This window comes from Polypterus senegalus, chromosome 7 (assembly GCF_016835505.1).
Source record: "Polypterus senegalus isolate Bchr_013 chromosome 7, ASM1683550v1, whole genome shotgun sequence".
Lineage (NCBI taxonomy): Eukaryota > Metazoa > Chordata > Cladistia > Polypteriformes > Polypteridae > Polypterus > Polypterus senegalus.
In genome coordinates, this window is record NC_053160.1 from 63,770,136 (window position 1) to 63,784,461 (window position 14,326).

General features: G+C 34.7%; 1 protein-coding gene across 3 annotated transcripts in view; it reads left to right on the forward strand.

Annotated features, from left to right (window-relative positions):
- The window catches only part of LOC120532603 (mesoderm induction early response protein 3-like), a 43,761-nt gene extending 30,077 nt beyond the window's left edge, over positions 1–13,684 (forward strand). For all 3 annotated transcript variants that reach the window (XM_039758748.1, XM_039758749.1, XM_039758750.1), the window contains 7 exons: positions 3,874–3,946; positions 4,078–4,226; positions 7,835–7,916; positions 8,023–8,117; positions 11,408–11,535; positions 12,059–12,204; positions 12,436–13,684. In XM_039758748.1, coding sequence (XP_039614682.1) covers positions 3,874–3,946; positions 4,078–4,226; positions 7,835–7,916; positions 8,023–8,117; positions 11,408–11,535; positions 12,059–12,204; positions 12,436–12,881 — 1,119 coding nt within the window. In that variant the 3' untranslated portion in view covers positions 12,882–13,684. The remainder of the gene's footprint in view (positions 1–3,873; positions 3,947–4,077; positions 4,227–7,834; positions 7,917–8,022; positions 8,118–11,407; positions 11,536–12,058; positions 12,205–12,435) is intronic.
- The last annotated feature ends 642 nt before the right edge of the window (positions 13,685–14,326 follow it).

The window sequence follows — 14,326 nt, forward strand, 5'->3', positions numbered from 1 at the left end:
TTACTCAATGAAAAGGGGAAAATATTAGTTAGAATTTTACTTTGTCCAGATTCAAAAGCATACAGTTGTATTGTAAGGTTTAAGAAAGTGTGTGCCTTGCAGCAATACCACATAGATTACAATTGTAGTGATACATGGAGCAGCATGCAAGGACAAAATATCTATTAAAAATTAGACTAGATTTTTGGAGCATCGAATCAGAGCAAAATCATGACATTGTACAGTAGTGCTTTTTTTTTTTGTGTAAATTCTTATACATCATCACATAGCACAAAGAATTGACACCCAGCATTTGGATTTTTCTTCTTTTGTCAGGACTGCTTTTTATATGGAATTGACTGCATTCAATCCGGCAGAGTATGAAGAATGGACTAGATTCTTTAGTAATTTTTACAGCATCATGCTTTTTTTTTTTTTAGATTTTCCTTTGTGCATTATCACTGGCATTGTTGCAGTATCACACACATTTACAAGTTTCATAAAAGCATTCGTTAAAGCAAAGAAATCTTCCTCCTTACTTCATAGTTTTTCTTGCAAATTATAATTGCATTTGTCTAATAATATGCAGTTCGTATGCATGCTCAAAGTGGAATGAATATACTTTGCATTTTTGACTTTCTATTTTGCTGTTTGGAGTTCTCCATACTCCATTTTACTATTTTCAGTCAACAACCATGACAGTATATCTTTTGAACACATCCATGTTTTTTGGAGTTTAGCATATGTACTCGAAACTTCACTCAAGAATAGTGTGAGAGTGTGCATATGTGACTGTACTTGTGGAGTATTGCCATAATCTAAGCCTTTACTTTCTGTGAGGCAGAAATACAGCCATTCAGTCGCATATCAGTTATATTTAACTTTTCAGTAGTTTTCCTATTTAAAGCAACTGCAAACTACAGGAAGTTTAAAATTGTTTTCTCAAACTCCTAGTACAACAACAACACCAACAACATTTATTTATATACCACATTTTCATACAAACAGTAGCTCAAAGTGCTTTACATATTAAAGAATAGAAAAATGAAAGACACAATTATAAAACAAAATAAATCAACCTTAATTAACATCGAATAAGAGTAAGGTTCAATGGCCAGGGGGACACAAAAAACAAAAAAACTCCAGACGGCTGGAGAAAAAATAAAATCTGTAGGGATTCCAGACCATGAGACCGCCCAGCCCCCTCTGGGCATTCTACCTAACATAAATGAAACAGTCCTCTTTGGATTTAGGGTTCTCACGGAAGTGCTTGATGATGATGATGATGGTCACGTAGACTTCTGCCTTTTAATCCGTCCATCATTGTTGGAGCATCATGAAGCTTTGAGTAGAAACCGGAAAAAGAGACAGAAAAGAGAGTAGGGGTTCAGTACGGATTTTAGAGCCACCATGAATAGTTATGAGGAAATTGAACATATAGAGTATCAGGATTAAGTTAAATTAAGATTAAATTGAAGTTATAGAAAAGCCATGTTAAAGTAATGTGTAATGTGTTTTCAGCATAGTACAGGCTGAGTGTAATGAAGATATCTTCACTTAACTGATTTGACTCCATTGATTTCTTTTACACTATCATTAGCCATTTTTAAAAAAAAAAAAAAAAATCTGTCGTTGATTCCCTTGTACTACCCTTAGAGACAACGGAGATCTTTTAATGCCTGCTTTCTAATGACTAATGGTTCAGATCCTATCTACCACTCATTTGACTTCATGGCTTCTTTCCTCTGAGGTTCTCTGACTTTATTGGTGAACCTTTATCAGTGCTCACATTCACATCATATTTAATTTTTTTCATTTCTGCCAATATTAAAGTAATGGATTCGCAATACTAAAATCCTTTGATTCTTGGATTTGACCCTGCAATTTATTAATTGACTTGGGATGACAGAATCTTGCATTGCATGACATGGTTCTCCTTTTTGTTGAAACTCCAACCAGACCTTTTGTAAGATTGCCATTTTATTCTCATCAGTTAGGTGTTTTGACATTCCTTTTGCTTATTGCAATAAGTAAATAGTTAGAAATAAGCCTTTTATTGCTACGTGCAGCTTCTGCTCTTTGCATTAAACTTCAGCTTTTTTTCCCACAATATAAATATTAAGCTTACAGAATTTTTAAATCCTTATAGGCAAACTCTTGTGACTCTCAGGTTGATTAATTAATACATTGGGTTGATCTCTATATATTGGGCAACTGGCGAAATTAAACTGCTTTCATTTGGTGCCTTTTTCTTTAATGGAATCTTTGAAGAGCTTAGGTTTCTATATTCCGCTGTGTCACATTGTTTATATGTGTGTATGTATGTTTATTTTCACAATTAACTTAATGTTTCTGAGTCCAGCCTTACATCTTACAGTAAACTGTTCCTTATTCTCCTAAGTTTATATTGTAAATATTTGCTTCTCAGTTTTATTGCGTTGGTCTTTACAATTGCTATTTCAGATTAGTGACTTTTATAACTAATTTCAAACAGTGCTTTCTTTTAATTAAAAACATATTTAAATAATTAGTAAAACAAATTGCCAAGGGTTTGTACACTAAGTGCTTTGAGCATGGGAAAGGCGCTATATAAATGTTTATTTATTTTTTTGGCAGTGTTTTTTCTACAGCTGCTTCCAGCAGGGTTTATAAGCTAGTTCTTTCCCTTGAGTCAATCAATATGTGGGGCCGTAGTATGGTTGTGGTTCTATAGCAACATATCTGCCTGTTAGACTGGTAATCCACCAATTCAGAAAAAAAATTCAAATGTGAAACTTTATCAAAACACCAAAGACTGCTTACTTTGTACCATTCACTTTAGTAGAGAACCTGCATTATCACTGTTGTACACTATGAATGTTCCCCTCTTTGAGAAAATGGGAATAGGTTGACAACCACTTTCCTATGTTTGTTAGTACATGCATATAAAGCACAATCTCATCATGTGTGCTAAAAATTGCGAAGCAAACAGCCAATGCAACCCAAATTGCTCTTCTGTCTTGAAGTTCCCCTTGGCTTGCTGTGCATTTGACTTGCTGTCATGAGTTAGTACACAAATCAACTTCTATTTGTCCATATCAGTTGCTTCACCCCATAATCACTAGATGTCACTTGTTTAATTTGCTCTCTTGTGATTGTACATGAGGGCAGCTTGTCAGAACTGACTGTTTGTTTTATTTATATTCTTGATTTGCTAAATTAATACATTTCTTTGAGTGACTGCAACATTTGTATTGAATTTATTTTCTTAATTTATGTTCCAAAAAATAAAGGATGCAAAAAGAGGTAATGTTTAGTGAAAAATTGATAAAAAAAATAGTAGGAGTAAGCCAGTCAAACTCCAACAGTGATGTTAATTATGTTTAATGTTTAACATTTAACTAATCGTAAGAAGTAGTGTTTCCACATTTATTATAATCATGAAAAGTTGGAAAGAATATTTGTATTGTTTTTTTTTAATATAAAGTTAAACAAAAGGTTTGTGTGGTGCATTTTTTGCGAATAAGATCATAAAAAGAATTAAGGTTTTAATAGCATGGATATATTTACCAGTTATGTGAATTTTTCTTTTCCTAAGTCTCCTCTGTATAAAGACCGGTCTTGCACTTGGCATATAGCAAATTCTTTTAAAACCGAGACAGGCACTTGGCAGATCCTTGAATATGTTTTTTTTTTCAGACCCAATCAGGAATTTCTATCTGATAACTTGTTAAATTCATAGCTGTCTGCTTTAGCTAATGAAATATTTATATATGGATACTTAAAAATATTATTTTTTTAAACAATTTAAAGATTAAGTGAAAAAATTGCTACATGCAGTGATTATTGTATTAATGTATATGTATTAATCTAAAAGGGCCATTTTCTAATGCAAATCTGTTTCCCCCCAATTAGGAAATAATGGTAGGGTCACTGTACCAAGCTGAAATTCCATTTCGCATGTCCAACTATGCTGCCGAATACAAGGGTAGGTTTTCATCTTTAACAGTTTGATGAATGTTATAATAATATCCTTGACATTGTTTTTGTAATGTGTGTTCATTTGTTTTAGTAGAAATGTTTTGAGTTTTTTTTTTTTTTAATCTTTATTTGTTTTAGGTTATGAAGGTGAAGACCAGCTACTTTGGAGCCCTGATGTTTTGCCGGAAACTGAGGTTAAAGCATTTTTGCTTGAATCCTCATTAAGAATAGGTGATGGGAAGACAGGGTGCTTGCCGGGTGGAGTGCATGTACGAGACAATGAGCAAGTAAGTGTAGTTGTGTTCATATTGTGTGTAAGAGTGATCTGCGCAGGACTGATGCTATCTTCTTACTCAAGAATTTTCAGCTTTTAAATAGATATGGTGCCTGCTGCCTGTTTCATTGTTTCTTCTCTGTGAATCCCATATTAATTTACAGAGTCTAATACCTTGCTTAACAAAGAGCAATAATGCCTCTCACTCACATATCCCAAAGAATTCAAAAATCGTGACACATGCATTACTTTCTCATTAATTCTTTGCAGTAGCATGTGAGAGTAAACAATGTTCAAAATCATTTGTGATATAGCATGGATATTTACAATTTTTTATAACTTTGCAAATAACGGTCAGTTTCCTTACATTATCTGGTAATTTATGGCAATTCTGTTTGATTCATTGCAAGGGACTTGAGCATACAATTGTAAAACTGGACATTTTTCCTTTTCTATCAGCTTGTTTCATATGCTACCTATCTAATACCAAACCATGTTATTAAATACTCCTTATAACAAAATAAAAATAAATAATAAAATCAAAAATTGTATAAGACAGGCTAGATATTCCTCTTAAGCAGAAAAGCACCTCTGCACTCAGTTGTTACAGTTGGTATGTTTTTAAAAGGGGGATTGTACTGCATTCCTAATAATCAAGTGCATGTTAGATGTTTCAGTGAATACAAAATTTGAGCTGGGAGAACTTTTATCCCTTTCGGTGGTATGGAGATCAGGCTGCGTCCTACTTGTGCTTATAGACTTTTGCAAAACAAAAGACACTAATGGAGAGGTGTGAAGGAATTTAAGGTGACCCGGGATTACAAATTTTTTCGTAGGCTTCAGGGATTCTAGTGTTAAGTGTGTAACTCTACGGGGAAAATATATAGAAAAACTCTAATAAAATGATATATGACTAAAGAATTTTGTGAAAACCTCTTTATAAATATATTTAAGTGAAATACACTTCAAAATCCTCCACCATTAAAAGATAAGACACAGGGGACATTGGGGGGGAAAGGTTTTTCGTTTAAAGTGTGTGAATGCTACCCAAAAATCAGATGAGAAGAGAGAGCTCAGTGATTTACAAACAATTCTGAACTATTTCTAGCTGAAACGTAGGGAAGGAGACAGTCAGATTAACTAATATGTTGTTTAAAAAAAAAAACACACACACACAAACATATACCTAATCATATCCCTACAACTTACTCCATCTGATATACCAGGTTCAAAATCTGCCTGCAGCTAGATCCTTTTGTTAAAATATAGCAGACTAACCAAAAAGTAAACATGGTAGCTTTGCTATGTCAGTAGTGAAAAATATTATATTCTCTGTGAAGATTTCTCCTTTGATTCCTATATTGAAAAAATATATCATTGAAACATCTAACATGCACTTGATTATTACGAATGCAGTATAATCCCCCTTTTAAAAACATACCAACTCTAACAACTGGGTGCAGAGGTGCTTAAGGGGGACATTTACCCTATACAGTGCCATGCACCTCACACGCAGATAAACACACTTGAGCTGGGAGAATTTTTTTCCCCGAGTCGAGCTCCGTCGGTGGGGGGGGATGGGATAGTAGGCTGCTTGTGCTGATTGACACATTTGCTAAACAAAAGATGCTGATGGTGAGGTGTGAAGGAATTTAAGGTGGCCTGGGATTACAAGTTTTTTCGTGGGCTTCAGGGATTCTAGTGTTAGTTTTTTTTTTTTTTTATCAGAATTATTATCACATCATCCTCTTTAATAAAACCCCTGTGTGTGTGTCCAGATGTCCGTGTGTGTGTGTGTGTTAGTTTCTTCTGTTGAAGTGCGCATGCGCGGAGCACGATGTGATGCGCATGGCACCGTGGAAGCGCACACACTGGAAGCTGGGCACACATTGAATGGTGTAGCCGCAGCCGCGCATGATAAGCAAATAAAGAACATCATTGCTGGGGAGAGTGCTGATTGGGTAGCAGCTGCCGCGCACATAAAATCCGTTGCTGGGGAAACGTCACACATACTACCCCGCGCATGTTTACTAACAACATGCCACCCAAAAAAAAGGACACATCAAGTAGGACAAAAGACACAGACACTCAGATCGTATATAAGCAACATCTCCTGGGAGAACGGTCAGCTCAGCAAGTAAACATCAACAAAAGAAAGGCTGAAAGACAAAGAAAAATATGAGCAAATAGAAAATGAGCGTCAGAATATTCCCCATATTGATTTGGCTCCATCCTCTTACTAATTTACCCTTTACCTTAAGAAGGCGACAATTTCCAGTTCCAGTCTTTGCCATAACAATTAATAAAGCTCAAGGGCAAACCTTAGAAAAAGTTGGCATTTACTTGCCAGAACCAGTATTCAGCCACGGTCAGTTACTGTATATGTTGCATTATCAAGAGTTAGAAATTTTACAGATGATGTTGTCAACGTTGTAGATGGTCCTGAACAAGGCAAACTGTTGCCAAACTCAGACAATTTACAAAAAATGTTGTCTATAATTAAATTTTATAGAAAAATTTCATGAGGTAAAAAAACTTTTTCCTAAATATCTTCTTCAGATATTGTGTATTACAGATTGTTACCAAGTTTTACACTAAGGCAATATTAATTATACATACTTTATTGTCATATACGTTTCTATTTTATTTTTAATATTTTACTTTAGGCTTCTTGCAAAAATATTTTTAACAAAAAAAAAATTAAGACAACAAACAGAATGAGGTCAAGGTCCCTTGCCATTTAATATAGACTGTTCTTACTAATGTTTATGCAATACTGTTCTAGCGCCCGTTATTGTAACGGGATTAATGTCTAGTTTATTTATAAAGCAAGTCTTCAACTGAGTAAGCCCCCTATACCCAAACTCATATTTTCTGAAACAAACACTATTGAAACCGAATAAATAAAAAAAGAGGTATTGGGTATGAGGAAAAGTTGATAAGAGTTTATACATCCCTCAGTCTCTCAGGTGGTATTAATTATGGTCTGCCAGGCATTAACAATTATATCTGAAGCAGAATGGGTTTTATTGAGTCGTGGAGAGTTGCTGTATTTCTCTCAAGCCAGAGGCCAGGGTTAGTATATCCGCAATCAGTCATAAGGAGAATAGTATCCACAGAAAAGTAAAAGCAAGTAACTCAAAATATTAAAGGACGATATGAGGAGAAAGCTGTATTTTAAAAGCCAGAAAGGAAGACAAAGGAGGTTATGGTTGCTTGTTTGAACCTTGAAATAGAAGTATTTAGAAGTGTTTGTACAGTATTGGGACACAAGTTTAATATTTAAAGCTTAAAAAATGCTTGTACAGTTCACTTTCGCACTAAGCCAATTTAGATTTGCCAGTTACATGTTTATCTCCGGGATGTGGGAGGCAAACTTGAGTACACTTAAAATGTGAGCATGAACAAAGTGTAAGCTTCACATGGATAGCCTGGGATGTGCACCAAGTTTCCAGGAGCTGTGAAATTAATAGTGAAACTTGCATGTTTTTGAATGTTTCTCATTATTGTCTGCATTGTCTTTTTTGGAAATATTTAAAGTTAAAACACTTTATGATCTGTTTGCAAGATCAAACTTGCCTTTTAAAAATGTAATTGTGATTTTTTTTTTTTGTATTTTAGGCTTTATATGAGTTAATGAAGAGTAACTACAATGTTCATGAAGCACTTGAAAGGTACCATAGCAATGGTAGATCAATGAAAGGTAAGTAATCTACATATCTCTAAATTTTAAAATAGTTGCTACATTTAATCAAAGAACATGTATTAATGTATGTGGCCCTTTTTATTTTTGCCCTTTTTTTGGACAGATGAAATGGTCCCTTGGACAGAAGAAGAATGCAGAAACTTTGAACATGCACTTCAGATATATGATAAAAATTTTCACCTCATCCAAAAACATAAGGTGAGGCTAAAACAGAAAATTAGTATGAAATTGTGACTGAGGAATTAGACTATAAATCAAAAACTTCACCCCTCACTCATACAATCCTTGAGTAAGTTTCCAACTTCCAGAAGTTTAATTATGGAAACAATTAGCATCTAAAGAGCCTTTTGCAGTTGAGATCTCATGATTAAAATGTTAATAGATACAAAAATGTTTTCAAGTTTGCAGTAAAGAGACTGTTTTGCTATCATGCAATTTATAGGGTCTTTTTAACTTTCAGTCTTTGCTAACTCAGATTGAACTTTCCTATTTGCAACCATCTTTAGAGTCTAATTCTTATGTGATTCAGCTTTACTTCAATGTTGAAATAATTTAGTTTGTAGATATGTTTGGACATACAACCATTTAACTCTAAAGTTATTTTCATAAGCTTAGCATCCTAGTAGTGATGGACTGTGATATTTTTTTTTCTTTTCCCCTGATAATATTGATGATTCCCTGTTCATATAAGTTTAATACAATTTTTCCTCCATTTATGAGCAAAATGCATTCTTGAAAATCCGTCATAAGCCAAACCCAAGTCCTAAGATTGACACCCTTTTTCCTTCCATAACACTTCCTCTTCTTATTCTTTCGGCTGCTCCTGTTAGGGGTTGCCACAGTGGATCGTCTGTCCACATATGGATTTGGCAAAATTTTACACTGGATGCCCTTCCTGACGTATCCCTCCCCATTTTTCTGGGCTTGGGACCGGCATGAAGAAACACACTGGTTTGCGCATCCTTCCATAACACTAAATTCCATTAAAATAATTGTAATCATAGCATTAGTTAATGGTAGTTATGAAAACATACTCTTAAAGAGGCTTTCATTTATGTCTCAATAGTACATGTGTTCCTTGGCTCCTGTTAAACTTGTTTGTGTATACTTACATTTGCTAACAAAGCAAACAACAACATTTATTTATATAGCACATTTTCATACAAAAAGTAGCTCAAAGTGCTTTACATACTGAAGAAAAGAAAAATAAAAGACAAAATAAGAAATTAAAATAAGACAACATTAGTTAACATAGAAAAGGAGTAAGGTCCGATGGCCAGGGTGGACAGAAAAAAAACTCCAGACGGCAGGAGAAAAAAAAATAAAATCTGCAGGGGTTCCAGGCCACGGGACCACCCAGTCACCTCTGGGCATTCTACCTAACATAAATGAAATAGTCCTCTTTGTAGTTAGGGTTCTCACGGAGTCACTTGATGTTGATGGTCATACAGACTTCTGGCTTTTAATCCATCCATCATTGTTGGAACATCATGGTGCTTTGAGAGTGCCACCACCAAAAGGACACCGGAAAAGGAAACAGAAAAAAGAGAGTAGGGGTTGGTACAGATTTTAGAGCCACCATGAATAGTTATTATAATGAGTTGGAGATACAGAGTATCAGGATTTTGATTACAGTGAAAGTATGAGAAAGCCAGGTTAAAATAATGTGTGTATAAACATTATACACTTCATTGATGTACTTTGCATTGGTTATGTAATTTTAGAAAAAGCAAAAATAAAACAATATTTGTAAAGTAAAGGTTTGGGAAAAATCTTTATCAATATCACACTAACTGAACATTTTGAGAACATAGAGGCTGGGGTTGTGGTTGATTTAGAAGGTCTCCTGTAGTGTAGAAATGAGCAATATAAGCAAAATAATACATCAATATCTCTCTCTATTATAAAAAAAAAAAATCTTGGAAGGAGACTATACATGATTTTCTCTGAGACACTTTAACGTCCCGCAAGAGACAAGGCAGTGAGATAAAAGGACAGCTGCTGCACAGGCTTTTAAATGATCGACATGCAGCATGACAAGCAGAATACGCTGCTTGGCAGCAGCAAGAAGCAAGACAGCAGCTGATCCGACTGCATCTCCTTAGCGTGCATTTAGCCCCCCTTCACAACGTGGGCAGCAGAAACGCGAAGTAGCTGGCACGCAGCGTGACCCCTGGGTTTGGGCGGGTATGGCGAGTGAAGCGATCAGGGGGCACAGCCCCCTAGTTTATAAAATTTTGAATGGTAGCAGTATATCATAAAAATGTCTAAAGTTAAGTTCTTTTGACTTAATTTATATCAAATCAGTTTCTGGAGACTTTTTTTAAAACTTAAGATGAAGAAAAATGTATTTTTAATAGATCTTTAACAGTGACTTAATCTGCAGTTAAACAAATCAAAGAACAGATTTACCACATAATAAATACTGCCTTAGAATAAAAAAAAAACTGTCTTTTAGTAGTGCACAAATCTTTTAAATAAAATTCCACAATGTGTCACCTTGAATATGTTTTCACACAATTTGGAGTACAATGTATGTTGTCAGCAACAAAGTGTCTGAGGGAGGCAAAACTGTCCGTATATGAGGTACACTGCCAGCACCAGTTTGACGTAAGGAATGGGGAAGACGCAGTCTGGCACTTTGTGGATGAAACAAGCTGCCTGTATATAGCACTGTGCTGAAGTTCATAACATGCTTCAAATTGATGCTAGCTGTGTACTTTGTATTCTAAGGTGTGTGAAGAAATTACAATGCACAGTCAGCATATGTGACAATGTGTGCAAAAGCAAGAATAGTCAACTTTCTTTATTTTTGTAGGCATCTGCTATAAGACCATGTCTGTGATTCAGTATGTGACTGTGTGTATGTAACTTGATATTTGTGCCATAGGAGCTCCAAATGATTGCGATCAAGTGTAAGGATGAGAAAAATGTTAGCTTACTAAGCACTTTCCACAATACAGAAACTGTAGATATTCATGTCCGGAGAAATGTGGGAGACACCGAGCAATGTGATGTAGTAGCCAACAGTAACGCAATGGGCATGTTTATCGTGCTGATCAGGCACTGGCATTGTACCCTCACGTGCAAGAAACAAAATAAATATTTTAAGAAAAGTGTGCAAAGAAAAACACTTGTACTTTCGACGTTGGACTATGCATGTACAGCACTGAACACTAGATACACCTTTCCTACTGCATTTATGTTGACATTTTGGTATTAACAGGTTTCTGTTACACACAAGAACTTTTGGTTGAAAAACTTCAACATTTTTGGCTCATTTTTCCGGGGTAAACACCACTAAAAGAGGCAACGATCTCTGGCACTGCAGTTGTACTTTTAAAGTCAAAAGCGATGTGTACTAATAGTTTGCATCAGCTAAGAAAGGAATCTTTTTTTTTTTTTTTTTAGATAATTTTGTTTTGAAAATTAACCTCAGATCATAAACTCACAGGACAAAAATTGTTCTTTATATATTTTATTTTAAGGTCAAGACAAGGACTGTTGCAGAATGTGTGGCATTTTATTATGTGTGGAAAAAATCAGAGCGATTTGACTACTTTGTCCAACAAAATAGATTTGGAAAGAAAAAGTACAGCAGCTACCCTGGTGTGACGTAAGTAGGCCATAGTTGAATTAGTTTTACTTTTGTATTTTATCCATTTTTATGGCAGTGCTCAATTGTAGTGCAGCTAAATGTGATAGTGTGCATTTCCTGGGTTTGGAAAAGTGTAGTCTTTTAGTTCACATTAACACAGTAGAATGCAGATGACATTAAGAATTTTGTAACTTGAGGCAAACCATTAAATGTAACAAATAGCATGCAATAGTACTTTTACTTCCATCAGATGTTTTGCAAATGTTCCAAAGTGCATTCATGTTTTCAATTGGAAAGGTTTTATATATCTTATAGGTAAAACTTAGAGTATTTTCATAGAGATACTTGTGCAATTGATAATTAAAATAGGATAATTTTTTTGTACAGCACCATGTATATTAAGCACTATTGTAAATCATGTTCTACAACAAAATAGCATATTGTTCATGTTGAGTAAAAATCACCAATATTAAAGGTTTGTAGCTACACTTCATGAAATGATTTAAAGAATCTTTGATTAATAATTAAATTTGTTTTACAGGGATCTTATGGATCGCCTTGTTGATGAAGCTGAGGGTTTAGGGGTAGATGGTTCATCTTCTGTGTGCTCAAGTAGTGGAAGAATAGAGCCTATTCCTGAGCAACAACTCAGCATTCTAAATTCAATAACTGCGAGTGATCTAACAGGTAAATGCAATTTAAATTTCATTTTTAGCATCCCCTTTACACAGTGTTCAAGGTTGTAGATTAAAAGGAAAAGCAGTGAAACTTTGGTTTTAACACGGTTGCACTTTTTGTTGTACAGTACAAGTTTTGTATAATTAATAATGTTAGTTTTTAGTGTATCAATAGAATGTTCAGGTTGTTTATGCATATTTAGTGATTTTTTTGTTCTTTTTTTTTCCTTTGGCATTTCAGCTCTCACCAACAGTGTAGCAACTGTTTGCAATTCAGCAGATCTGGATACCTACAATTTTCCAGCGCTGGACAGCTTGCACAGAGGACAACTGAATCACGTGCCTATTGTAAATGAGGAGCCTCTTAATTATACTACCAATGGAGATGCAGACTGCTTGAATTTACTTGATGCTGGATTCTACCATTCAGATTTGAACCAAATTAACATGTGCAGTGAAGACTGTGAAAGGCCTGCAAAGAGATTAAAAATTGGCATTTCTGAACCATTCATAAATGACGTCTCTGTAAATAACATTGGTGTGGATTTTGAAAACCATACACATCATATAACAAGTGCCAAGATGGCAGTATCAGTGGCAGACTTTGCAAGCTTGTCGTCAAATGATTCAAATGGATTCATGAACTCTCATACACTACATCAACATGCAGCTCTTCAGTCTGAGTGACTAGCAATGGCACATTACCATTAAACTTGATGGAAAACTATCAAGTGTGTATATATATATATATACTCATTCACTGGAAGTTTGAACCTTTTTTACTATGACATCAGTGATGTCTTTTATCATAAAGAACTAAATCTTGATTTCTCAAGAATTAATATAGCCATTTATTTTTCAGTCTTAAATGTGGAAGTGTCATACATTGATCATATACTGAAGTATGAATTTAAACTGAATATTGTGGTGTGAGCTCTGCTGTTTTTTTTTTTTTTTGTTTTTTTTTTTTTTTTTTTTGTTGGGGGGTGGTTGTTTGAGCCTTGCAATGACATATGGCCACATTGCTAAACCAATGACAAGGTTTTGAACCATTTACCATAGCTGCCATAACAGCTTGTTCATTTTATATGGGTACTTTGGAATATCAGTGTTTACAGGTACCACAACCAGACCCTGGCTAATGTAGCATTTTCTATAAATGGGGGTCCGGTCTTTCCTATTTGAACACATGCACATCAGTGCTAAGACTTTCCTTTAAAGGCGCCTTCTGTACATTAAAAGGAGCACTTCAGTTTACGGAGGAGTCGTTTGATTGTGGTAGCAGGCGTCTGGACTGCAGCTGAAAAGTGGAAAAATCATCTGTCCTTGCAGCTAGGTGTTGTGGCTGCTCTACACCAAAAGTGGAACTTTGCTGCTGTTTTGTTTTCATTTTGTTTTTATTTTTTTATTTTTATTTTTTTTTTTAACACCTTGGATAATTGGCCAGAAATTGAATAGTGTCACTGTATTCTTTTTGTTAAAAAAAAAAAGTCCAGATCCAGCAACATGATTGACTGTAGTATAGCCTGTGTCCCTGATGGAGATTTTTGAAGCAGAGGATAGTTGAAACAGAAGAAGGAGGAAAAAAAAAAAAAAAGATTGACACTTCTTACAATTTTTTTTTTATATCACACTTGGTGAAACTGCAGTTCATATTGTTTAAAAGGGTGGAGTTACAAGTATTTAAGGTAAAATGTCCATTTTGGCACAGTTAACCCCTATTACAGAACTTAGTTCAAATTGGCTGGCACAATTTAAACAAAGTGAATTATCTGAGGCAGTAAATGAACCTCATCTGTTGAAGTAAGCATTCTTTCTTTGAGTAATGCAGTGATTACAATTCTGTATATCTGAATGTGTCTATAGTGATTATCTAGGGTGGGTATTTATTCGAAATAACAACATGAACTGTACAGATTTCATCACATGTTGACCTTTATTATTCTATGTATTTTTTTAACGCTTTTACGGTAATGTAAAAATGAACTTTATTTGCTAATAGGCACATTTAATTTTTAATTTGATAAGTATGAGGAAAATCTATTTTGACTGACTTGAGTACTGTTTGTATGTTAAGCAGTGTGCATGTACACATTGGGTTCAGTAGGCTTGTCATGGTGAATAAATAATAA